The sequence below is a fragment of the Falco peregrinus genome, chromosome 3, assembly GCF_023634155.1.
Source record: "Falco peregrinus isolate bFalPer1 chromosome 3, bFalPer1.pri, whole genome shotgun sequence".
NCBI classification, from domain to species: Eukaryota; Metazoa; Chordata; class Aves; order Falconiformes; family Falconidae; genus Falco; species Falco peregrinus.
This window is the reverse complement of record NC_073723.1, coordinates 75873455-75897171: the sequence shown is the minus strand read 5'-3', so window position 1 is coordinate 75897171 and position 23717 is coordinate 75873455. Positions and strand designations below refer to the sequence as shown.

Here is a 23717-nt window from a genome sequence, read left to right as displayed (position 1 = left end):
AGTCTCCAGCCAGCCCTACCTGGGAACCTGCAGCTCTGGAGGGGATTTTTTTCTGCTCATTTCTCTTTTGTTATGTTTTTAAGGTGGACTGATTCCTTTATGCACTCCATACTGCTAAGCCTGCATGTTTAGCTTTCACTCTTTTTAAATGACGAGGAGAAAAATAAAGAGAATAGCAGCTTTCAATTTTTGTGAAGTGCTTTTGAAGACAGTAAGTGCAGTGAAGGCTTTGAGGCCAGGCCACATAGGGAAATGGGAGACATTATCAGGGTGGTGCTGTGTAGCTGAAGAGGGTTGTTTACCTGCATCTGGATGATCCTGTGCCTCCACCTGACACAAACGTGATGTGTGAGCTGGCATCTTTCAGCTGAAAAATCAGCATGACTTGGGATTTATTTCAGATACTTGGGTGCTGCAAAATTCTGTTATCGTGCTTGCTTTATTTTGGATTGCAATCCCTCACTGACATGGGCACTAAACAAAATGTGCGTTACTGGCTGGCAGAGGAATGATTTGATAGCTGTCTTGTGGCATGCAGCAATACCTCATTCTGTTCAAGACTATTTTCTTCCTTTTAAGCTGAGCAAGGTCACACCAAGCCATTTATTGGACAGAATGCTGCCGTCACAAATGTGGAGGTGCTATAGGAATCAGTGCTGGTGTCACTGAGCTTCCACACTGGTTCAATGAGGTGTGCAGAGTTCTTTGAAGTACTTTTTCTTTTCTTTTTTTTTTATTTTTTTATTTTGGGGTCCCGATCACGCAGTACAGGCTGCTTTTTTTTTTTTTTTTCTTTCTTTTTTTTAACAAGTGGTAGTCTTCATAAGCAAGAATGTAGGGAATGCTATCAGTTCTGTCTGCTGGAACTCTTGTTGCATCATAAATGAGTTGGATGAATATGAAATGCATGTTTTCTGTCCTAATCTTTCGGATAGAGTTTCTGTGAAGGGTGTAATATCTGTGCCATGGCACCTCACTGATTGATGAGATGGTCTTTTCAGCACACAGCTAGTGTTAGCAAACCATACTGAGATTCTCATAAGTTGTTGGACAAGTGCCATGCAGCTCGTGGCTTTTTTTGTGATTCTAAGTGCTCTCAACAGCATCCCATCGATCAGTGGGAGGATATACTTTATCTTTTCCTTCATGATGAAGACTTTAGAGGGATTGTTTTCTCTTGCCTAGAAGATTTTGAACAAACAAAATACATTTAAAACAATGTACACCTTGCAACAAGTAGTATATTGAAATGCTCATGAGACCATATAGTGTAGTCTCGTTGGATAATGAGATACATGGATATAGGTTACGTTATCTGGATACAGGTAATTGCTGTTCTGCTGAGCTCTTTGTACTCTGGTTATACATAGCTGTGATGGGAAAAAATATTAGAAATTATGTAGCACTACAAATACTTATGGATCTGCTACAAAAGAGGACTTAAACCTGGGGTGCAGCAAACTATTTATCAAAATAATCTGATTTTCTTTGCTTTAGATTATTTATAGATTCTTTTGTCATTCCCTTCTTAACCGTTTTTCTCTGTATCAAATCTGACAAGGCGTTGCATGAAATGTAAAGACATGTATGGTGGAAATGTTTCTCATTGAGATGGTGGAAAAGAATACAAATCAGGATTTGGTGGCCTGTGAACTCAAAAGCCTCTGCCTTTTCCATCTGCTTCAGCTGATCTAATCTGAGATACCACCTCCTCCTCCAAGTCTTGCCTTAGAGACTGTCCTCTGGTCCTGCAGCATAGACCTGCAATGCCAGACAGCAAAAGGGTTCCTCTGGCACAAGCCGCTTGTGCGGCTCGTGCTTATGGTGCACCACCGGCAGAGCCAGCAGCTTTCCTGCAACAGAAACAAACTACGACTGGTTGCATGCTCCCCAGGTCTCCACGAACAGCCTGGGCATTTGCTCTGAGACCTTCAGTGCTTACCAGGAATGACAAATCCTCTGCTAACTCTCACTGACGTTGTGATTGCAGGACATAAACGCTTCAATGACAAACAGCACGGTGACAAGCAAACCACCTGTAACACTGCGGCTCGTCGTCCCGGCAAGTCAGTGTGGATCCCTTATAGGAAAAGGAGGTTCCAAAATCAAAGAAATCAGGGAGGTAAGTCTTGGGATGTCTGCTGGGGACACAGGCTAGCTCAGTTCTACCACAGCATGCCTTGCCAGCATCATCCACTGCACTTTGCTCATTGCATGAACATGAGCATGTGCTGAGTGAAAAGCCTTGCCCTGGGGGGAGCAGGGCTCCAGCACAGCTGCACCCTTGTATTTTCCTCAAAGCTGAAGACCACGTGTGAAATAAAGAAAGAGCTTTACAATGTGTTGGTCTTTGATGCACAATTTAGCAAACAACAGTTTAATGACAGAAAATGGCTCTTCAGGTTTCTCTTTGGGCGCAGCCCCCTGCCCAGCAATACTCAGGTGATCCCAGGCCGGAGTGCTGCAGCCATTCCCATAGCAGTTACCACCCTTGCAGCCAGGGAAAGGCCCAAGTAGCACTGGGGAGTCCAGGTTAGTAGGTCAAACACTTGATCTACTTTGTATAGGTATTTGATTTTCGTGCTCCTTTCCTGTTTCTCCCTAATCTCACTGTGCCACAGGTGACCTGATTTCATGTATTCCAAACATATTTTTTTTTAATCCAGACTGTATCTGAAGGTGTTCATTCAATGTGCTGTGCTAGCAGCCACTTTTTCCTCTAACCAAAAAATGCAAAAAATTATCATGTGGTGCCAGTTTTAATTCTTCCATGTATGACTGCAACAACATAGCACATGCCAAGCCCAGGATGCAGCGTTTCTAATCAGTCAGGCAAGAAAATTAGGTACCTACATGGTTACGTGGAGAAAATCTGAATAGGACATTTCAGAAAAATGGATTTTTGTTCTGGAGAAAGTGACAGTACTCCTAAATTTGTTTTTATTCCAACACAGAATGAGGTGTTGAATATCAAAATAATATGCTGATCCATTTTTATATTTGACTGTCAAAACAAAAGCTTTTGACAGGCTCTACCAAACTGAAACTTCCCTTTTTTATCTAAAATGTAAATCCAAGACAGTAGGCTTTATTGAGCTTTCAAGTGTCATTTCAAATGTAAAAAATGTTACCAGATATTTTTCTGTCAAAGAAAATTTGATCAAATGTCAGGAAGGAGTGGAAAATGCTTTGATCAAAATAGTATGTCCAGTATTTGCTATGAAATGTTAGTTTATGGTAGCCTTGGAAGGAAAGGTGATCATAGAGGACAGTTAGGGGTGTGATTCCAGTTGATTTTCAAGTTCTTCCAAATTATTTCATTGGGATTCAAATTTTATTGTCCCAGGATTTTTTTTTAACAAAGTTCCCTCTCAAAGCTTATCTTCACCTTTCAGGATTTGGCCACTACTGAAAGGGTCTTTTCTGTCCTTTGCATACAGGGACGTAATAGCAGCGCATGCTGCTTCCAATAGCCAACAGCTGCCAAAAGCTGTTTCAGAGGTTTTGTTGCCAAGCAAACAACATGTTGCTCCTCCACGTGCCTCTTGCTTTGTAAACTGTGTTCATGAAAACATACATAGGTTGTCTGCTGTAAACTCGCAGAACATTTCAGAGCCCTGCCATTTGAAGGGGTCTCTGTGCTTCCTGAGACCTACAAATAAAAGGCAATTACAAATTGGATTCTTTTTTTCTTGGAATGCTGTTACTTTATTTTTTTTATCAGAGTCTGGGAGCTGTGCCTGTCAGCAGTCCTTATTGTCAAACCAGCTTTTGACATGTGGCAGAAAGGAGTCACTTGTTGATGCTAAGGGGAAGAAAACAATATTTCTGTGCAGATGCTAGGATCATAGGGGAACCTTCTCTTTTTTTTTGCTTTAATCCCAAAAAAGCTTTGTCAGAGAACTTTATATAGGTGGGAGAAGATACTTGTGTGTTGAAGTGCATTGCTGGGTGGAAGGAAGGTGCTCAGTTTGCCTGATGCAGGGCACATTTCTGTCTCAGAGGCTGGACAGCCAATGAACTGTTGGTGTTTGCAGCAGTTGGTGTCTGGGTCAGCCAGAAAGCCTGCCAAGCAGCTGCACACTCACCCTGGCAGGCAGCAGGGGAAGCCAGGCTAAAGTGTTGCCACTGGAGAAGGCAAGGCTACTGTCAGAGCACACATTCGGAGGCAACCTCAGCCACGAGACGTGATTTCTCATGGTCCTCCAGATCTGTTAGGTGTCCAGGAGAACTGTCAGGCAGCGGGAATCCAGCTGATTTCTTAGTTGTGTTAAAATAGGAGCAGGCATGAGTGTGAAGCGTGTGCTGGTGAGTGCTTAGCTCTAGGTTTTACAGCTGCTAATACTTTGGATTTCATTTTAAATATTGGTAACCTCATCTAAAGCACGGAGTGAGTGGGTTTAGGACATAGGTTTTTAAAGGTGAGATGGGTCTGTTGGTCTGCATACATTAAATCACTGAAGTGATTGTTCTGGTGAGCAGTTTCATAAGCATCACCTATTAATCTAGTACAAAGAAGTAAAAGGATAGTGTTTGGCCAAATAGGTGTTTTGATAAGGCTGATAAGCAAGAAGTCACACTGCACACTTTCTTAAGCATAAAGGTAATGGACAAAACATTACTTGATTTTTTGTTGCTGGCATATGAGCAAAGTCAAAAAATAAACAAAAAGCAACACTGGAAGCACTGGAAGCAAATGCATAAATGACTGCATTATTTGGCAGAGTATTTTGTTCTAGATGTACAGATACCCAGAACTGTACATTAAACAGCAAATATGATCAAAAGAAAAAAAAAGGAGCATCCATCTTGAGATACGGTCTAATTTCATCATCACACAACACACTGAGCGTCAATTGCACAAGGGATGGTCTTTTGTGTTCAGTCATATGCTAAGGAACAACATGTAGGGTTGCAGTACTGTTTTCAAGATAAGATTACAAAAAAAACCAAAGCAAAGCATGACTGATTGATCAAATGATGGCAAAATTCCAAAGCCTATTATAGAGCAAGGAATTGATATTCTGGCCTTAAACAGCGCTACTGAACAGAAAACGCAATCAGTAATTTAATCAGTCTTTGGAAAGAAGAATAACACTTTGTATGTAACCAGCAAGAAAACAAATTAACTTCTTGCTGACTGACACAAAGTCAATGGTTACTGAAAATACTTTTTTTTTTAAAAAAAAAGCCCAGACTATTGCATTGCAATAACAGTCAGGAATATATTTTGTTTGTAATAAGTGAAAATGATAACTCAATGTGAAATGCCTGGGTTTTTCTCTGTTGATTGAGCAGGTCTTCCAGGATGTTTGTGAAATAATGCTAGGGACTGTTTTGACCTCATGTATTTTGTTCTTTCTTTGGGTATGGGTTTTTTTCAGTTAGCTAAGATACACTACTGCCAAGATCAAATTAAAAAAAAAAAAAAAAACACAACCAAAAAAACCCCACAAAACTTGCTCATTTACCTCCTTGGGTTCATTAATGAGCTAAAAGTTGATGATGTGCATATATTTAATCAACACTAATTACAATTTAGAAGTGCTTCTGTACCATCCTGAGATATTCCAGAGCATAAGCCAGCCCAAAATTTCATCCAGAGACACGAGTCAGCCATCAGTAGATTAAAGAGCCATTTATCTGCAACATGTTTCATTAGCAGATGTTCTTCAGTTTTCAGTATTTTTTTCCTTTCTCTTTTTTTTTTTATTATTGAAAAGTACTTCATTTCAGCTTTTTTGGTTTTTAGTCAGCATTGCAACTGTCTGTTTTTGAGAGGGTTAAAAGACTTGTCCTGAAATTCAGGTCACAGTTTGATTCATTAACAGCTTCTGTTAATCTTCCTAGGATGGGAGTGTTTGCAAATTGGCTTGAACAGCCAAATCCATGTCCTGCCAGACCCCAGTTACCCTGTCTGGGCCTGGATTTACATACATGCTCTACCACATATCAAGCAAAGACAAGACAAAAAGTTTAGAGGTGCATCACCTCTATCAATCACATCAGTCAATCACTGGCTTTTGAGAGGTGCCATTGTCTGCTCCACGGTGATGGTGACGCTCTCTTTGCTTGGTCTCTGCTCAAGTCCACAGGAGCCCAGGTGCAGGTAGCAGGGGACATGTTGCCAAACTCCACGGAGCGCGCAGTGACTATATCAGGCACTCCTGACGCCATTATCCAGTGTGTGAAACAAATATGCGTGGTTATGCTGGAGGTAAGTGAGCACTTGGCATATCACCTCTCACTCGGGAGATGCTCAAACACATTATTAATTTTCGATTGCCCTGGGTCCCCCAGGGATGCTGCCTGCCCTCCCCATGCCAGGGATTTCAAGAGGACTCTGTTAGACCGTACCCTTCCTCGTGTCTGAGAGCCTCTCAGGGTTTAGCAATCAAAGACTAGGGCTGTCATGATGCTGTCAAACAACAAACCAGATCCAGCATGGAGCTGCAGCCCCTTCTGATTCTGATGCAGAACAGGACAGAAAAGATCGAGGTGTTGTTTTAGACAGAAATAATTCTGCCTGGCATAATTTAGATTTACCAGGACACTTTGATTCCTTAGGGTCAGGTCATTGCATAAGGCCAGAATGTTTCCTTTTGACAGCAGTTTTTCAGCCCTTAGATGAAATGATACAAAATTAATTTATATAACAATCTGTGCATTTTAACCCTTGCTGAAAATGCCCATAATTTTGTGCAAGTACATTTCTCAACCGATTAAGTTGAGTAGAAGTTTGAAAAAAAAAATATTTTGGCAAATCAAAATTAAATATTTTGACCTAATAACCATAATTTTTGACAAGGAACATGAAACGTATCTGTTTCTATCACTTTTTCTGCTGGAAATTTTCTGTGGGTTTTTTTTTTTTAGTTTGGTATTTTACCTGAGTCTAGTCAAGGGCTGTCTCATGATGATCTCTGACACCCTACTGTTCTTTAAAGAGGAGAGAAACAGTAGAGTGTTTGAGACAGCACTACAGCTGTTGGCTGTTCAGAAGTATGCAGTGCACCAGGCTGCATACAGCCTTTGCACCAAAATGTCATACAGCCTAGTGCAAATAAAAGCATAAAAACTAAAAATCCACGGTATTTTACCGGCAAAAAGTGACTGTTGCTTCAGTTCTTGCTGGACTACTGTAAAGAAGAAATTTCTTTATAACAATGCAAGAGAACAGAAAGATAATATTAAAAAATCATTTTAGTTTGTTAAAGATGGAGTACATGATGGCAGTAGTTATCAGCTTTGTAAATACACAGCATAGTCTGTTGTCCAAGTGACATTTGTGGAATAAATAGTTATTTGCTAAAGAAGACGAGAGAAGCCACTTCCCAAAACTAGAGAGAGAAAGTCCCATTTTCCCACAGGTAGAGCCACTTTTCAAATAACCAATTTTGACATAAGAAATACTTAATTTTAGCATTAGGCAAATCACAAGCAGCACCCAGATGACACTGGCGTAACTATGGTTTGCTGCTTCATTTAAGAAAATGAATGTGCTCTAATTTGCAGCATATATTTAATTTGGGAACCAACACTTTCATTGACACAAAATAGCCAATTGTAGGATATTAGTTAATGGAGGTGATATTGTCATTACCTTCTTTAGTTGTAGTTAATGCACTGAAATCACAGCACAATTCTGCCAGGTGTTGCACAGACAGCTTGAAGCCTTTTTTACAGACACATGCTGCTCCTTTATTTACAAGGAGAAAGTTAACACCCACCCCCCCCACCCACCCCCCCACACACCCGTTAGGGGTTTTCCCTTTGGGTCCTTGCCTTGGGCTACAGGAAACAAGCTCCCTTGTCATGCATTATGAAAGCCATAGTTACGCTTCTGCTGAAGCCAGGAGGATTTTGTCTCCATCCTTACAGCTGAGTCAGAAGAAAGGCAGGATCAGGCTGGTAATTTGCAATTGAACAGCTGACTTAATTGAGTTGGTAAAACAAGAAACCTCGATGTGTGTAGCAGCGTAGGAAAGACTGATAAGCGGGAGATGTGCTTTGTGTTAAAGTGTGACCACAGGCCAGACGCTTCCAAAGCATCAACAAATCTCAAAATTTTGTCTGTGTTTCCCGAAATGCCTTGACATGCTTAATGAGGCTTCATAGCTTCATCCAATGATGGCGGTAAAGAAGCCACAAGTGCCAGCGCTGCCTGTTTCAGCTGTGCAGCCAGGACCTTGGCTCTTCCCCTGAAAGCCTGGACAGCTGGCCTCTGCCCTGCTTTTGGGCTGATGGGGTGGAGGGCAGGCTGGGCTGGGCTGGGTCACCTGCATGCCTTGTTGTCTGAGGTGACCAAGATAAGGAGTGATTCTTTTAATGTGAGCTGTGCTTCATTCTGCATTTTGATCGCTTTGTGTTTTTGTCTGCAGTCCCCACCCAAAGGTGCCACCATCCCCTACCGTCCCAAACCTGCCTCTGCACCTATCATTTTTGCAGGTGGCCAGGTAAGAGCAGACACCATTTTGGCTTCAGCTGGAAACCACACCGTCTTGGCCCAACCTCAGCCAGCGCCTGTTAGTTTTCAACTTTTACTCTTTTTGCCTGGTATAGTATTGATGTGCTTTGTCTACTCTGTGTGCTTACAGTTTGCAGGAAAGAACACTGCGTTGCAAACTTGATGTAAAATTGTGATGACTGGTAGTTTACTGAGATTTAAAATTAACTTCTGTAATTAAGAAAAGTTTGCCCAAACTGAGAGGTATCCAAATCAAGTGCTCCCTGAGTGGGACGAAACTGCTTATTGTAGAGGTTGGGGTTTTTTTTCACTCTTAACTTGCAGCTCCACTAGCAGTGTGAGCAGTTTTGTCAGTTTTTAGAGATGATCAAACAGCAGTTGTGTCCGACAGGCCCTTGTAATGACCTCTCTCTGAATTTTTGTCTCAGAGTTTTACCTTCTACTCTGAAACAATATGTTGGGATGTATATGCAGATTTTCATAGTCTGGATGTAGTAGCTTTCAGTTCCTGGTAAGCCTACCCCCCTTAGTTGTCTTAAAACAAGAAACGTGCTTCCTTAGTGACCAAAGCTGAATTGAAATTTAAAATAATTTGCCAGAAATTGGTCTGTGGCTGAAAGTTCAGAATAATTTACTCCACACATATATAAGTTTACACTGCAGTGCTTTCCTTTAAGAAATATGTGTGTATATATGAGGCAGCCCATGTTACGAGTATTGTAATTGCCATTGCTTTCAAAGACTGTCTCTGTATAAGATTACTCAGAAGTATTGAAACTGTTTGCTAGAGTGCTCTGAGCAGTTTGTGTAAATAATTGAAAGTGTCCTATTTTAAGGCCTAATAGCTCTTTGTCATCTTCAGTTTTATCAGTTAAAAAAACGTTCTCACTTTTCTAATGCAACCTTGTTGATGTGAGAAAGTGTGTCAGGCACTTTCTGTGTGCTTTGAATTTCTGTTCTTGACTAAGCAGACTTTTTAAGAAAAAGCTTAAGGTGTGTTTGGACGTCAGTATAGAAAGACACTTTAACCAAGTTTCATAAGTAGAAATTAATACTGAAAATAAAATTCAGTCAGCAGTGTTAATTCCATCCAGCCTTTTGGCTATGTTATCATAAATTATTTTTCCATTCTAAATTGCAGCATGGCCATCTTTAAAGGTTTTGGTTTGTTTAATGCTTGCATATCAAGCAACACTAGCAAACTCAAATTTCTTGTTTTCCTTAACAAGTTGGGGGAGTTCTGCTTTAAGTATTACTTTTAATTCTCTTGTGCTTCTTCGATACTGTATTGCATCTCACAACTGAAAGGAAGATGAACATTGCCTTGCCCTGCTCTGCCCCTTACCTACATTTAGCATATGCAGTGGTTAAAAAAAATAATAAATACAGTATTCCTGCCTGGTAGAAACAAATTGGACATTTCTACCCACTGTGCTACATTGCTGTCTAGGTGGGTACTCACAGGGTACAGCTTTGCTTTATGTCTTATATCAGTTTTGTGGTTTAAAGTGAGGAAGATTTGTAGACCAGATCATTCCTGCTGTTACTTATGTCAGTAGGAAAGTTGCCCTTGACTTTGATGAAAGCTGACCCATAGCTCATGTCCTTAGTGAAATGTTACAGTACAGATGTCTCAGTAGCCTCTACCAGGCTTGTGCTTGCTATGCTTCAGCCACAGAAGGACACGGTTCCTCTGCCAAGGGGTAAAGCAGTCAAAGACAGTTTTTCTCAACCTAATCAACTGAATGACTTTTTAGGAGCCTAAAAAACGAAGAGCTTTTTTTTTTTTTACTGGGAAAGAAAATTTAAGACCCATCTTGTCCACGATGTCTTAAGATGTTCCCTCAGCTGGGTTTGAAGTAAAGCCAAGATCAGAAAGGACACTCGTGTTCCAGCACGAGAGTCAGAGACTAAAGCATGGTTTCCAAACCCAGTTTGCTCACCTAAGCCCCTGCTCAGCACCGTTTCCAGCTATAACCTCTCTGAGGCTGCTCCTGTGCCTGGCTACACACAGAGCCCCCATTCAGCAAAGCAGTGTAACATCTCCTTAAGGTTGTCCTCATTTAGTAAAACACTTAAACACACGGTTTGCTTGATTGATTATGTGCTTGCTTAAGACCCACTGATGGCAGTGATCACCTGGTTTGGTGGTCTGGAACCTTTTTTTGTCATTTACAAACTATCAGCAATAGCCATCCCCCACAAGATGCACGTGCGTATGTTTGCCCATGAGCATCCTATTGAGCCTGGTCACACGTACTTCTGCCTGAAAACTGCTCTTGTGCATGTTTGCCTGACTGTGGCCTTGCTTTGTAACTAATTTAAAAAGTAAATGAAATGTTTCTTCTCCAGAAGGGAAATTCTGCTGCAGAAATGTGCATCAAGCAGTTGAGGCATTAAAGGTTTTAATATCTGAACTCCATTAAATTAATTGTTTTATCATTTGCAGGATTCATTACTTTCTAAGAGGCCTTTTGTCAAATAAGCATTTTGCAAACTAAGCTAATCAGCCCTGTTCCTGTTTATAATTCTCACACTACAAATATTTATACTTTATAATTTGTCCTTCTGCTTTCCTGCCTAAGCACAAACACATTAATATTTTTCTGACATGCCGTTACTTTCAGAAAAGCCCTACAGAATATAATAGAAAATTATAAATTCTCGGTAGGTTTTTTTTGTAGGCCATTACAGAGAGTTGAACAGAGCCAGGCTGTGCTCACTGGTGCCAGGCACGCCACCATATCCCTTCTTGCTCATGTGCTTCTTTTGCCTCTCCCACCTACCCCCGGTACTGCTAGAAGAGATACCAGAAACTGTACCCCTTGCGTTGCTCTGGTGGTGCAGAGGCTAGATTTGGAGGGAGGCTATTTGGCTTCTTGTGGAAGATAAGACCACCACGCCGGGGGTCTCCATCATGCTCCTATCTCCAAACTGGCATCCTGGGCCCGTGCCCAGGCACTGCAGGACAGGCTGCCGTCCAGCACATGTGCTCATGTACCTGCTGGCATGGCAGCCTGGGGCACCAGCCCCGCGCGGTGTACATGTTTGCTGGCATTTAACATCTGTGGCTGCTGGTAGCCAGACGAGGTGGCTCAGAGCCGGCTGGCATGTATCCTCCTCAACCCGTGCAGTGTCCCCAGCTCTGCTCCCGGCAGGTCATCAGAGCTCAGGCAGCGGCACTTGGCATCCCCTGCTTGCAAGAGGTGCATGGGCAGCCTGACGGACATTTCCATACCATACCAAGCATTATCAAGAAGCACAAGACAATTAAGCTTCTCTCAGTATTTACCCAAGGAGCCAGGAGGAGCTTTTCTGATGAGAACAGAAACATTTCTTGTCCCACCTGACTGACCTGTGTCTCAACTGTGCTTGTTGTTTCCAGGCATTCACGATTCAGGGGCAGTATGCCATCCCTCATCCAGACGTGAGTCCAGCACATGTAAATTACTCCCTTTTTCTTCCTCTCCCTCTTATTTGTTCCGGGCAACATTTGCTTTCTACAGTTAACAATAAAGACACGGCCTAAGGACACCTTTCCTGAACAACATACTGTGTAGCCAAGTTAGCTCAGCTGCATCTCTTGCCTTGCATAATAATTGCTAGAAAGTACAATGGCCCAGGAACAAATGACAGTTATCTTGGTCTTTTTTGCATGTGATATATTTGAGTTCTTTTAATATGTAATTCTACAGTAATTAGTAAATATTAACAATAGCCATTACATGTAATAACAGTAGAGATGTCATTTATAACCAGTTTAGGTTTTTTGATTTTCTCTACGGTAGATTAGAATGAACGATTAAACCTTTTTTTTTTTTTCCAATATAATTTTAATTAATCCAGTTTTAGAACATGTAAGATGGTTTCTCTGCTCTGAAATAATTCCATTTGATTGGTTAGTTCTAATTTCCCATCCTGCCCTGCAGTTGACCAAGCTTCACCAGTTGGCTATGCAGCATCCCCCCTTTACTCCCCTTGGGCAGACCACCCCTGGTTTCCCTGGTACGTACCCATGACCCCCTGGGGATGTCCTTCTTCTTAACAGCTTTGTTTCCCATGGTCATTACATCATTTTAATAATAAATGTGGTCAATGACCAGCAATCCTTCTGTTTTTATATATTAATCTCTCTTCTTCCCCCCCATACCTCTGTTACCATTCCTTTCATTACTAAAACATGCTTTGTTTGTTACATTTATTAATCAAAACCGCTTCATTTGTGCCACTGGCTAAAAGCCCTGAATTTCTTTTGTTCAGTCCTTGTAAAGTTATTATGGACCATACAGTATGTACCAGTTGGTCTCGAGTGAAGTACTTGGGAGCGCATCTTGTCACATTGCCAGTTTGATAACGTGGTTCAGAAAGAAGCAAACATAGGAAAACAGTATGTTATCATGGCACAGAAATACTGTTTAAAAACATTACGGCACACTGAAACTCAAATTCCTTGCAGACCTACATGTCTTAAGAGCATCTGTGATTGTCACTGCTGGGACAAGTGCCTCTCTTCCTACTAGATGTGCAGATACAGCTACAAAATGCAATGGAAATTTAGCTAAATTAGGAACCGTGATTTTGGTCCATACCTGTTAAAGCCGAAGTTAAATTCCTGATTCAAGAGTGAGAAGTCCTTTAACCCTGCGATAACTCATTTTTACTGTACTTCACTACATACACGCTTGGCATCTCAAAACTTCGTAAAGTTTGGTACATGCTTTCTATGGCAAATAAAGTACTGGTACATGCTTTCTATGGCAAATAACATTTTATCACATACATCAAATTCTGTGAGCAACTTGATAGCTTTATATTCAATGTAAAATAAGCATATGCAACTCTGAATGTAAACATAAGTAAAAGGTGAGTAACTTCTTTGTAAGTGCATTTCTTTTCCATCTTTTCTAGTTGGAAATGACTATTTTTGGCACATCTTTACAGATAATAATAATAATAATAAACACCAAAAAAAAGAGAAAAGGAGAGAAAGAGGCATGATGTCCAAAACACACTTTTGTTTCTTCATGATGTATCTGATAAAATGTCTACGAGTAATACTAAATTGCCTTTCCTAGCTTTTTATTTTCCTTATTGTTGTCATTAACATGCTGCTCCTTAATTTTTTCCTGTTTATATTTGCAAGATGTACGTTTCTGCAATGTTACTGTGAGTTAGAGCAGTAATTCCATTTTTCCTGAGCATTTTCCTTTTGTCCACCCAATTTACAAACAAATGTATGCGGCTTAGAGTATTTTGTACATTTCCCTTCAAATATTACCCTTCCCAACATTTCTTCGGCAACTAATCCCCCATATAATTTCCAAATTTTCCTAGGTTAATTTCCTCATCCTTATTTTAATATATTAATTTTTCTGTTTCATATCTATGTATTTTGCTAGTTGTTCATTTGACTTCCACTTTCATTTTCTGTATTCTAGAACTCCTGGCAGACAGGTCAAATTTCAGCTATCCATTAATTGCTCAATTGATGTGTTTAAAAAAACTTCAGAGACTATTTTTAGGGGAAACCCTTCATTTTCTAGAAGCTTTTTATGACCTTGTGAAATCTCATGTGACATTTGTTGCTTTGGTGGGTTAAAGGTTAATTAAAATAAGACTAATTTAAAATTAGTCCAGCCCTCTGAGTTTTGCATCTCTTGCTTTCTTTTCTGTTTCACTAGCAGTTCTCTGTTTTTCTTTGCTACTCTCTTCTTTTTTTTTTTCCCCTTCTTTCTGTATCTTTCCTTCTTTAAAATATCATTTGTTGTGTCTTGCCCTTCTTGCAAACAACTGGCGTAACATTCTCCCTCTGTCCCCTGAATAGGACTGGATGCCACTACTCCAACCAGTTCCCATGAACTTACTATTCCCAATGATGTAAGTGGACCAATAGTCAGTATAACTTTCTCTTCTCTCGCTCCTCTGCCACTGGAGGGGAAACCTCTCGGTTTTGCCTGATTTATAAACACTAATTCCCAGAATAAACTGTACAGCATTTAGTCTGCTGGGGAGGGGGGATTAGGGGTTAGTGACATGGTGGACAGAAGCAGCAGAAGTGGCTGTGCCCTCTCGTGTCAGGTCTCCAGCGATGCTGGTTTAGTTGTGTGACGGTGCCAGTGCTGCAGTGCTTCACCAGCTTCATTAAAGCCTGGGTGCCTGCTGCTTACAGTGGTCTTAGATGAGTTATCAAAATTCATCTCTCGGATGGCACAAGCACAGATGGTCTCAGCACAAAGACTGTAGCAGGTGGAAAATGGGCAGCCCTGTATGCCCTGTGTTGGGCTGGTGTCCTCCGTGCCAAGGCATGGAAGGTTTGCACGGCAACAGCTTCTGCCATGCTCATCTCCGCTGCACCCTGCACTTACCTGAGACAGCATTTTTCCCAAGAAAAAAAGCTACCGGTTACATAAAGGTGCAATATAAGGGTTTATTTGAAAAACAAGGGCAGAAAACATTGCTGCTCCAGCAACTCTGGACCAGCTGTGATTGACAGACCCCGTCTCCATGGGCAATGTGGCGCTGAATCTTAAAACAGCTACTCAAATTGCCCAACTGATACAGCGCATGTCATATAAAAATGCCTTCTGGTTTTATTCACTTTCATTGCAAACGGGGTTTTTTTTCAGTTTTCATTTCAAATGAGTCACTTGGAAAATGTAAGATTTCCCCTCCAGTAAAGAAAGCTTTCAAGCATGAGTGAGATCACAAATAGCAATTATATTACTTAAGGAATATTTACAATATTGTGTAAGCCCCATTAAACTCAGTGGCAATGATTTACAGTAAGAAAAAAATACAGAATAATACAAAGAAGTGAAGGTGTGAGTGCTGTGATTTCGTAAGATGCCCTGCTGATGTTTCAGTACCTGCTTTACAACCCAGTTTATTGTTTATTGAGAATTTTATAGGAGCACCGTGTTTATCCCTACAGTGCAAGTTTTTTAATCTCACTTTCAGGCAGATGTTGTTCTTGCCATCAGTGATATAAATCCAAGGTCAATCTTCTGACTTCACTTCTTTTGGAGTTCATAGCAGAGCAAGATGGGGAGCAAGTTGGCCTTGTGCCCTGTAGTGCAATAGAAAATTAAAAAAACCCAACAGTTTTTCATCCAGAAGGTGTGAAATGCTCCAGTTCAGCACTGTCCTCTGAAAAGCAAACACACATCCATGCATTGTTTCTAATAGATTTTCCTGGCTACACAACACATGTCTTGCCGTTGTTGCTAAAGGAGTGAAAATGAGGCCAAAATGGGTTTAGGCAAGAAACAGCCTGCAGGGGCTCTACAGATGGTGAAAGGGAGTTCTGGTGTTCATAAGGTGTCAAGGTGTATATTAAAGGAACAAAAGGCATTAGTGGGGGGCGGAGGGGGCTGTCACACCCAGGGCTGTAGCGCTGGCACAGAGGGGTGGAAGGGCTCTCATGTCCTGTCGGGCGTCCGGGCCTGCTTGGGAATTTTGCAGGGGGAAAACCAGTTTCCCCGTGAATTTCCCATGGCATTCATTGTCTGTGCACCGGGCTGTCAGCAGTGCCCTGCCAGGCTGTCCTTGGGTTGCAGTAGCAAGAGGGTACCGTCCCTGGGGTCTCCCAGTGTAACCATGCATACTAGTGTCCTGTGGCCCCATCACTGCTGCAGCAAGGCTGCGCTCCAGGCAACTCAGTGCCAAAAATGAGGAGATGAGGGAGACAGAGAGACCCGGGGCAGAGGAGGAGTCAGGTGAGGAGGCACTGGCACCCACGTTTGTGTGTGCTGTAAGTCAGGTGCTGTGCACAGAGGGTGGTCAGGGCAGGAGAGGCAAGAGCAGCTGTGCAGCAAAGCCTGCATGGGTAATTTGACTGCACTTTCCAATAAGCATCCTCTGGTCCTGGTTTTGACAGGCAGTCATTGTGGCATGGCAATTATTTATCTGGTTGAAGGTGAAGGAAGGTGCCATCCCCTGCCTGCCCCGACTCCAGGGATCATCCCCTGTGCTGCCTGAGTCCCCCGGCTTTACTATCGTACATGCTTACACATGCAAAAGTCCAGCACTCATGAGAAGAGCATGAAACTTGCAAATATCTGCATGCTCTGCAGCTACCAGTGTATACCTACATGTGCTACACTTGTTTTTTAAAACCAAGGTAATGATAAGCACATAAAGCTGAAACCTCAGTAAGAATCTGAGGGGGCAAAATCAGATATGAAGGGAATAAGGAGCTCAGACTTTAGCCTAGTCTACAGAAAGTAGATATTAATAGCCGTTTACAATTTGCATAGCCTCGTATTAAAATAAATTTTCTTCACTCCCTTTGGTATAAAGTCAGTGAAAAATTTTTTTTTCCCTGTTATTAATAATTCTTGTAGCAACTTCATGCTGCTTTCTTCATACAGTATGATGATTGCAAGTAACCTGTTGCTCAATAAAAAAGAGATACAAGAGAACAAAGAAATGTGTTTTACAGAAAGTTGTTTTCCCCATGCTAAAAGCCGAGACTTCCTCTCCAAATAATGAGTTCAGAAGGTTTGCCTTTCTGGGTTTTCTCATAACTTCTGGGTGAGCGAGCAGAAAGAACATTTCTCCAGATCCCTCTCAGAAGTCACTTTGGTTTTTATCTAGTAGCTCCTTTTCCTCATCAAAACCTTTTATGGGGCATTTGGTTGCCTTTCTTTCCTTGCTGGGATCTTGTCTGGCCTTCTTCTGCTGCCTAAGTTACACAGTATACATGTCTTTCACATAAATCCCGGAATAAAGTGGTGTTAACAGTGGCACGTCCTCAAGGGCCCGGACAGGATGGTATTCCTGCATGTGGCTAGATGGGCACAGAGATCAGATTTCTTAAGATTTGATGCTCCAATCCCTAAAAATTCCCATTGAGAGTGAATAATTAATAATAATAGTAGTAGCAGTAGTAGTAGTAATAATAATAATCCTTAATGAAAATATGCATATTTTGCACATACATGGGAGAGACAGGCAGAGGCAAGTAACAGGAAAACAATTACCCCTCAGAAATCACCAGGAACATTTTGAGAAAGCTATAAATCTGATCCATACTCCATGGAAACAGAAATGTCGATCCATCCAAGTTGGAAATGGCCTACTGAAGAACTGCCTTTATTTCCCCATGGAGCCAGAAGTACTTCCCTGCAAATGATGGAGAGGGGCCCACATGTGCAAAATACTCTTGGAGCAGCCCGCAGTGAAATCCAGTGTCAGCTCCATGTGATGCTCCAAGGACATCTGCGTGGCACTGCCTCTTCCACAAGCGGTGACTGTGGTGACTGAGTCTCATCTTTGGAGGTCCCCAATCCATCACCTGAGATGGGGAGAATTGATACAAGCCCTTAAGGGGAATACAAGGGTGGTGTCCAACGCTGGCTGTGACTTCCAGCAAGGCCACCCGCCACCTACACGTTAACAGGAAAAGTGCACCTCACCCTCCCTACAGCCCTTTTCCAGAAAAGTCCTGAGAACAAGTGCCATTCTCTTATAAAACTAAGCTGCTGGCTAGGTCCATCCCGGCTCAGAAACTTTCCAGTTGTATGAGAGGGTTTAAAAGCAATGGTTAGGTGACGTTTTCATAATCCACACAAGACATGCTAGAAAAGGTCCTGCAGTAGTGTAAATCAAAACACTTCTACTGAAGGCAAGGGACCTGTGGATTCAAGCTCAATAAATTTACCTTACTGCTGAGAGCCTCCCATGTGATAGAGAAATAATGCCCAGAGCAAAAATACAGAATTAACCAGATCCTGTCAATTACAATGTTTAAGGGGATGTGTTATCAAAAAAAACCCCCTTTTTTTTTATGTTTGCACATGGCCTGATTTTTGTCTCCCCTTAATCCAAGAAAATGGCATTTGATTCCTCCAGTAGACTTGTCCAGATGAGCTCCAGAATCAGTAGAAAAATTTTGCAGAGTTAATATTCATCAGAAGCAAAGTGAGACCATTTGTGGGACAAGGTACTATTTATCATTAAAAGTAATTCCCCCCCAGAACTACCTACTGCTCACTTTAGGGAACAGGATGGGAACTGATGTTGGGTCCTCAATAAACTGAAATACACACAAATCTGCAGAGGGTTACAAAACAAGTAATAAGGCAGCTCATTTCTGAACATGTTTTCTTATTTTTCTACATGCCTTCTTGCAAGGCCTGTGAAACCATTATAGTCCAGATTTTGTATTATCCTGGCAAGGGAAATGAAGGAGGTTGTTGTTGTAGTAGTAGTAGTAGTAGTAGTAGTAGTAGTAGTATTGAGGCACAGCGTATTTATGCATCTTTTTCCAGGCCCTGCAGTAAGTCTGTAAAGAACTGTAATCATACCTCAGGACATTATTTCTCCCTATAGAGTACTCTTCCTCAGCACTTCTAAATAAAAAATACCAAAAAAACCCCAGCCCAAACCTGGAACTAAGAAAGCTTGTGTCTTTGTGAAAAGAGCCTCTTTCATGATGAGCACCTGCTTGCTCAGCTAATGCAGAGGCTTTGCAGAGCCAATGGACTTACTCTGGGTTGGCAGCAGGGAACCAAGAGGAACCACGTATACTTGTGGACAGGTATGGTCAACCCCTCTGCCCCAGGCAGCAGATACCAAGTTGCAGAGGCTACTTCCTTGGCCCTTTTTACCAGCACTACATTCATTGTAAGAAAACAATCTGACTTTTTAACCGGTATTTAAAAAGAACGTAAGCTCCATGCCACCTCCGTGACAAGCAGTACTCTGCAGCATTGGACTTGTATAATAAAGCAAAAACTGAAAGTCTGATTGCTGCACGGAAATAATGCAATGTGATGGACATGGAGGAACAAATCTGGAGGAAAAACCCAGCAGAAAGCTGTTATTATTTAGCTGTCAGTGACTTTAGCATTGTGGGAAGTATATATATATATATATTTTTAGCATTATGGGGAAATAAAAAAAAAAAAGGGAGAGAGGGACCTGAGCCAGATGTGGGATAGTATATTGGGAGAAACTATCATCATCAAGAGTTTGGGGCAGGAGGAATCACAGTGGACCTTCCAGTCCCACCCTTTAGGAGTCCAGACTTCTGATTCAGTCTTGTTTACACTAGTACCAGCAGAACTTTACTGAAGGACAGGGTAAACCTAGAAAAGAGCAAAAAGCAGAATCCATGTTTTAGGGTTAGTTTGGGTGGGTTTTTGGCATGAGGAGAAATGACGTGCACTGAGGTAAGGCAAGGCACATCAGAAGCAGCGTAGAGAAAGTGAAAAGGGAACAGTTTTTCCCTGGTGTTCACAGTCCAAAAAGGAGGGGACATCAGCTGATATTTCGAGATGTCCGGACAAATGGTGATGCTTACACACAGCACAAAGGCAAGCTCCGCAGGTCACTGCTGTGGCCCTTCTTGAGCGGCAGCAAGAGAAATGAGCTCAAAAAGAAATTGTCAGACACATGGACTATTGAGCTTAAAGGCAGAGATACCAGCTGCTGCTCGGGTAGTCTGTAAGCCTTAGGTGGAAATCTGGGATACCAGTGGAAACTGTTTTATACTTCACACGGGTTTTATCCTTGTTTTTCTAAGTGTATGCTACTGCTGCAGTCAGAGACAGGCTGCTGGGCTAGGTGCGCATCTGATCTGAGCTGTTCTGCTCAAGTCTTGAAAGAGTTAAAATATGTATGCATATACACACATATTATGTGTGTATATGTGCGTATGTGTATATTATACGCATATATATTTACAGTATATGTATTATACTATAGCACGTAGTAGGCTTGGTATAGTCTATAGTATGCTTGGCTCCTCTCTCACATGGGCCAGCTTTATCACTTGTTTTCTGGAGAACTTCCTCTTGATTTAATCCGTAAGTGAGATTAAGGCTCACTGTGTTTTGAGCAAGCAGGTGAGCATCAAAAATAATGCAGCACCTAAAGTTCTTGAAGACAGCTATATATTTACCGTCTCCACATTCCTTAGCTCCATCTGCTGAGCTTGGAAAAGCAGAGAATTCGTATCTGTGAAATGAAACAGCATTGCATGCAAGGTAGCACCGTTCAAAGTCTGGGGAAGCTTGCTTTTGTGGTGAGGGACTTCCGTGGGACTAAATTATGCATAGCCTGCCAAATCATGTGAAACAGCCAGCTACAGAATGATGGGGGGGCAGCTGACAGCATTAGAAAGTTCAGTCTTGAAAAGAGATATGTGTTTGGGTGCAGTTTGACATGATATTCATGTCAAAGCAAGGCAGGGCAAGTGTTTTATGTAAAAGCAAATGTCCATGGCCTGACTGACCAAAGCTTTGTAGATGAAAACCAGTCCCTTGAGCTTCTTCCAGAACCCATCAGCTCTTAAATATTCAGATACTGCATGAATTTCAGCGTAAGTATGCATAATGGGAAAGGCACCGCAGAGACAGCCTAAGCACCCCAGCACTACTGTCCTTCCTGCATAGCAAATGGAGAAGTGTATTCTGTGTGAGCTGTAGGTTGTGTCACGAATGGAGAAGGGTGTACTGTGTGAGCTATGGACTGTGTCACAGCTTGCAGAGCATCTTCAAGCAGCCCATTGTGATGGCAAAAATGGATGACTTTGAAGAGCTTCAGACCAAAGGTTACTGAACCTCTCTTCCAGATGCTTGCAGCACCAATATCCTTGACCAGTCTGGACTGAATCCTCGCTACCTAACTCAAAGCTAGGAGACTGCAAATGCTTTGTACTGATGCACCTGGGCTACAAACCTTGTTGGAGGACCCCCAGCACATATAAGTGGCAGCCTCCTGAGTGCCCCACAAGTGCTTTCTCCACCAGTGCTCTGGGCTGCCCCACCTTCACTACCTGCAGACCATGGAGGGCAGAGAGGCGTAGGGAGCAGATGCTTCGGGATCTCTGTCCTGCTATCTGCCATACATGCAGGCCTGTTCATGTGTGCACAGAGACAGGCTGGAGGCTTCTTGGTGAGGTTCACATAGGTTGTCTGCGCTGGCATGTGCAGCCACACACTAAGCCAGGACCTTGGGATAAGGCCAGGGAGCTCAAGGCCCTCCTGTCTGAACAGAATGGGAAATCCTGTGTACATTTCCTGAAACCCCACGGTGGGTGCTCCTCCTGTGCTTGGTCTCTGTTTTGGCTACCCATGTACCCGCTTTGGCTTTCTGCTTGTCCCTGACCATGAAACAAGGATTACAGGGTGGGCAGGGGTTTCTTCTTTTGACGAAATGGACAATGTGGATCTCTTTCTGGCAAGATACTCCCAAGTGCTACAGCACCAGGAAGGGTAAGACATCAGGGCCTGTAGCAGCAGGAAGGGTGGGAGCAGAAGGCAGTCTCTGCATCTTGCCATGGCCTTCTGTCAGACTGGCAGCACCATCCCAGTGTCAACAGACCTGTAGAGCAAAGTTTCCATTTTCTACCCGTTCTGGCCATTGCTAAGCTTCTCAGCATTCATCCTTCCTTAACACGAAACAAAAGTCCTCCTCGTCATCCTTAAAGAATCCAAAACATCTCAGCCTCTGCTGCTGGCTTGGTGCCCACTTGCTCCTGGGGCTCCAGGTGCTGGATGAGCAGCACCCCAGCACAGCTGTCACACTGCCTTACCCAGCTGCAGCAGTTACCTGCGCTGCTAAACACCTTCTCGAGGTCTTGCACACAGCTTCCGAAAGCTTGTAACTCCACCAAGAGCATTTAAACCACCTCTAAAACACTGTTAATTGAAGATGACAACGCAATTTTACCAAAAAAACGGAGGGAATCTAGGAACACAGGCACATCCACACACCCCTGCCTCAGGCTCAGTTTTATTCACTAAACAAGGGGTTTGGTAAATTTCTGTAAAGGAACGCAGACAAATTTCAGTCTCTTCCTATGGCTGCTTCTGCCTGCAGTTGCAGATCTGTAAATCCCACTGACTTTAATAGTGCAGCACCTGGCCGGGGCGGCCCACGTATGCCCAGGGCAGCCTAGGCCAGCAGCGCAGGGGATGGTGCGGAGCCGCACAGCGGCAGCTGCCGGGGGCCAGCCTGGCTGCCACTGCCGCTCTTGGCTTGCTGCGGCCGCTGGCAGGTCAGGCTGGGCTGTGTTTTGTATTTGTCAGCACCATGCCATGCTGTCATTTTCTGCCATGCAAGACAGTGAACTAATCTGATGCCGAGTTGATAACTATGAAGTAGTGAAACTTAATTTAGAGATGTGCGATCATAAAGCCAATAGACTGCGCTAGTTATTCCTTCCAAACGGCACAGCAAAGATCTTTTGTTTTGATAGCGAGCTTTTCATAGCCGTGTTTTTAGCAATACTACAAATTGCAGTTAAGTGGGTTTTGCTTGTGTCTGTGGCACTAATCTCAGTCTTTGTCCCGCTCCAGTTAATAGGCTGCATTATTGGCAGACAAGGCAGTAAGATAAATGAAATCAGGCAGATGTCAGGAGCGCAGATCAAGATTGCTAATGCCACAGAAGGCTCCGCAGAACGACAAGTTACAATCACAGGATCCCCAGCAAACATCAGCTTAGCACAGTACCTCATTAATGCAAGGTAAGTTTGCTTTGTAAGTGATAATGCTTCTGTGAGATTGCTCTGTCTGCTCTTCAGCAAATGTCTGTCCTGGATAGATCCAGAAAGTTGCTTCGCAGTGTCCATTTTGCATAGTATTATTCAATTCCTAATGATCTGTAAAGCCTGTATCATTAGAACCTGTGTTTGCTGTTGGTTTATATGGAAAGGAGCTTAATCTGGTGCAATTCCAGGTACACAATGAATGACACAAGCTGAAAAATCTGAATACTCACATTAGCATCCACCTAAAATATAGGCAGATAAATCAAATGAAATGACAATCATAAATTCTTTAGAAGAAAATACTTTTCACAGACCCATTTTACTGTCCTAGATGGCAAATATAGTAAAACATTGCAAAACAGACTTGATTTACTAACTGGAAATTGCCACTCGGAGTTGATATTAAACTGACGTTTGGTTGCTAAAGAGGCACGGGATTTATTTTTTCGGAGACAGCATCACATATGTGTAAAAAACATTCCCTAATGAGACAGGATGAGACTATCTGCTTCTCTGCTTCCCAGTGACAGAGTTAATGAAAGCACTGGCTGTTTAGCTAAGCCATTGTGATGGCTTAAGTCTCTATCAGTTTTGATATGATTATTTAGAAAACTGTTAAAATTGATACTGCCTTTACTTGCAATTACCCTGAGAAGAAAGTGCAATGGACATATTGCTGTCTCATAGATGTGCTTGTAAATGGTGGACCAAGGCAATATACTGTGGGGAAGGGGAGTATATATGGGTTTT

At 42.4% G+C, this 23717-nt stretch overlaps 1 protein-coding gene across 8 annotated transcripts in view; it reads left to right on the top strand.

The window, feature by feature from the left end:
* The window catches only part of LOC101913690 (poly(rC)-binding protein 3-like), a 67671-nt gene that overhangs the window by 24279 nt on the left and 19675 nt on the right, over positions 1 to 23717 (top strand). For 4 of the 8 annotated variants that reach the window (XM_055798630.1, XM_027794452.2, XM_027794447.2 and 1 more), the window contains exons 6-12: positions 1991 to 2122; positions 6089 to 6217; positions 8382 to 8525; positions 11853 to 11909; positions 12397 to 12472; positions 14292 to 14344; positions 22774 to 22943. In XM_055798630.1, the coding sequence (XP_055654605.1) occupies positions 1991 to 2122; positions 6089 to 6217; positions 8382 to 8525; positions 11853 to 11909; positions 12397 to 12472; positions 14292 to 14344; positions 22774 to 22943 (761 nt within the window). The remainder of the gene's footprint in view (positions 1 to 1990; positions 2123 to 6088; positions 6218 to 8381; positions 8526 to 11852; positions 11910 to 12396; positions 12473 to 14291; positions 14345 to 22773; positions 22944 to 23717) is intronic. The other 4 variants (XM_027794453.2, XM_027794449.2, XM_055798632.1 and 1 more) reach the window with 3 other exon arrangements.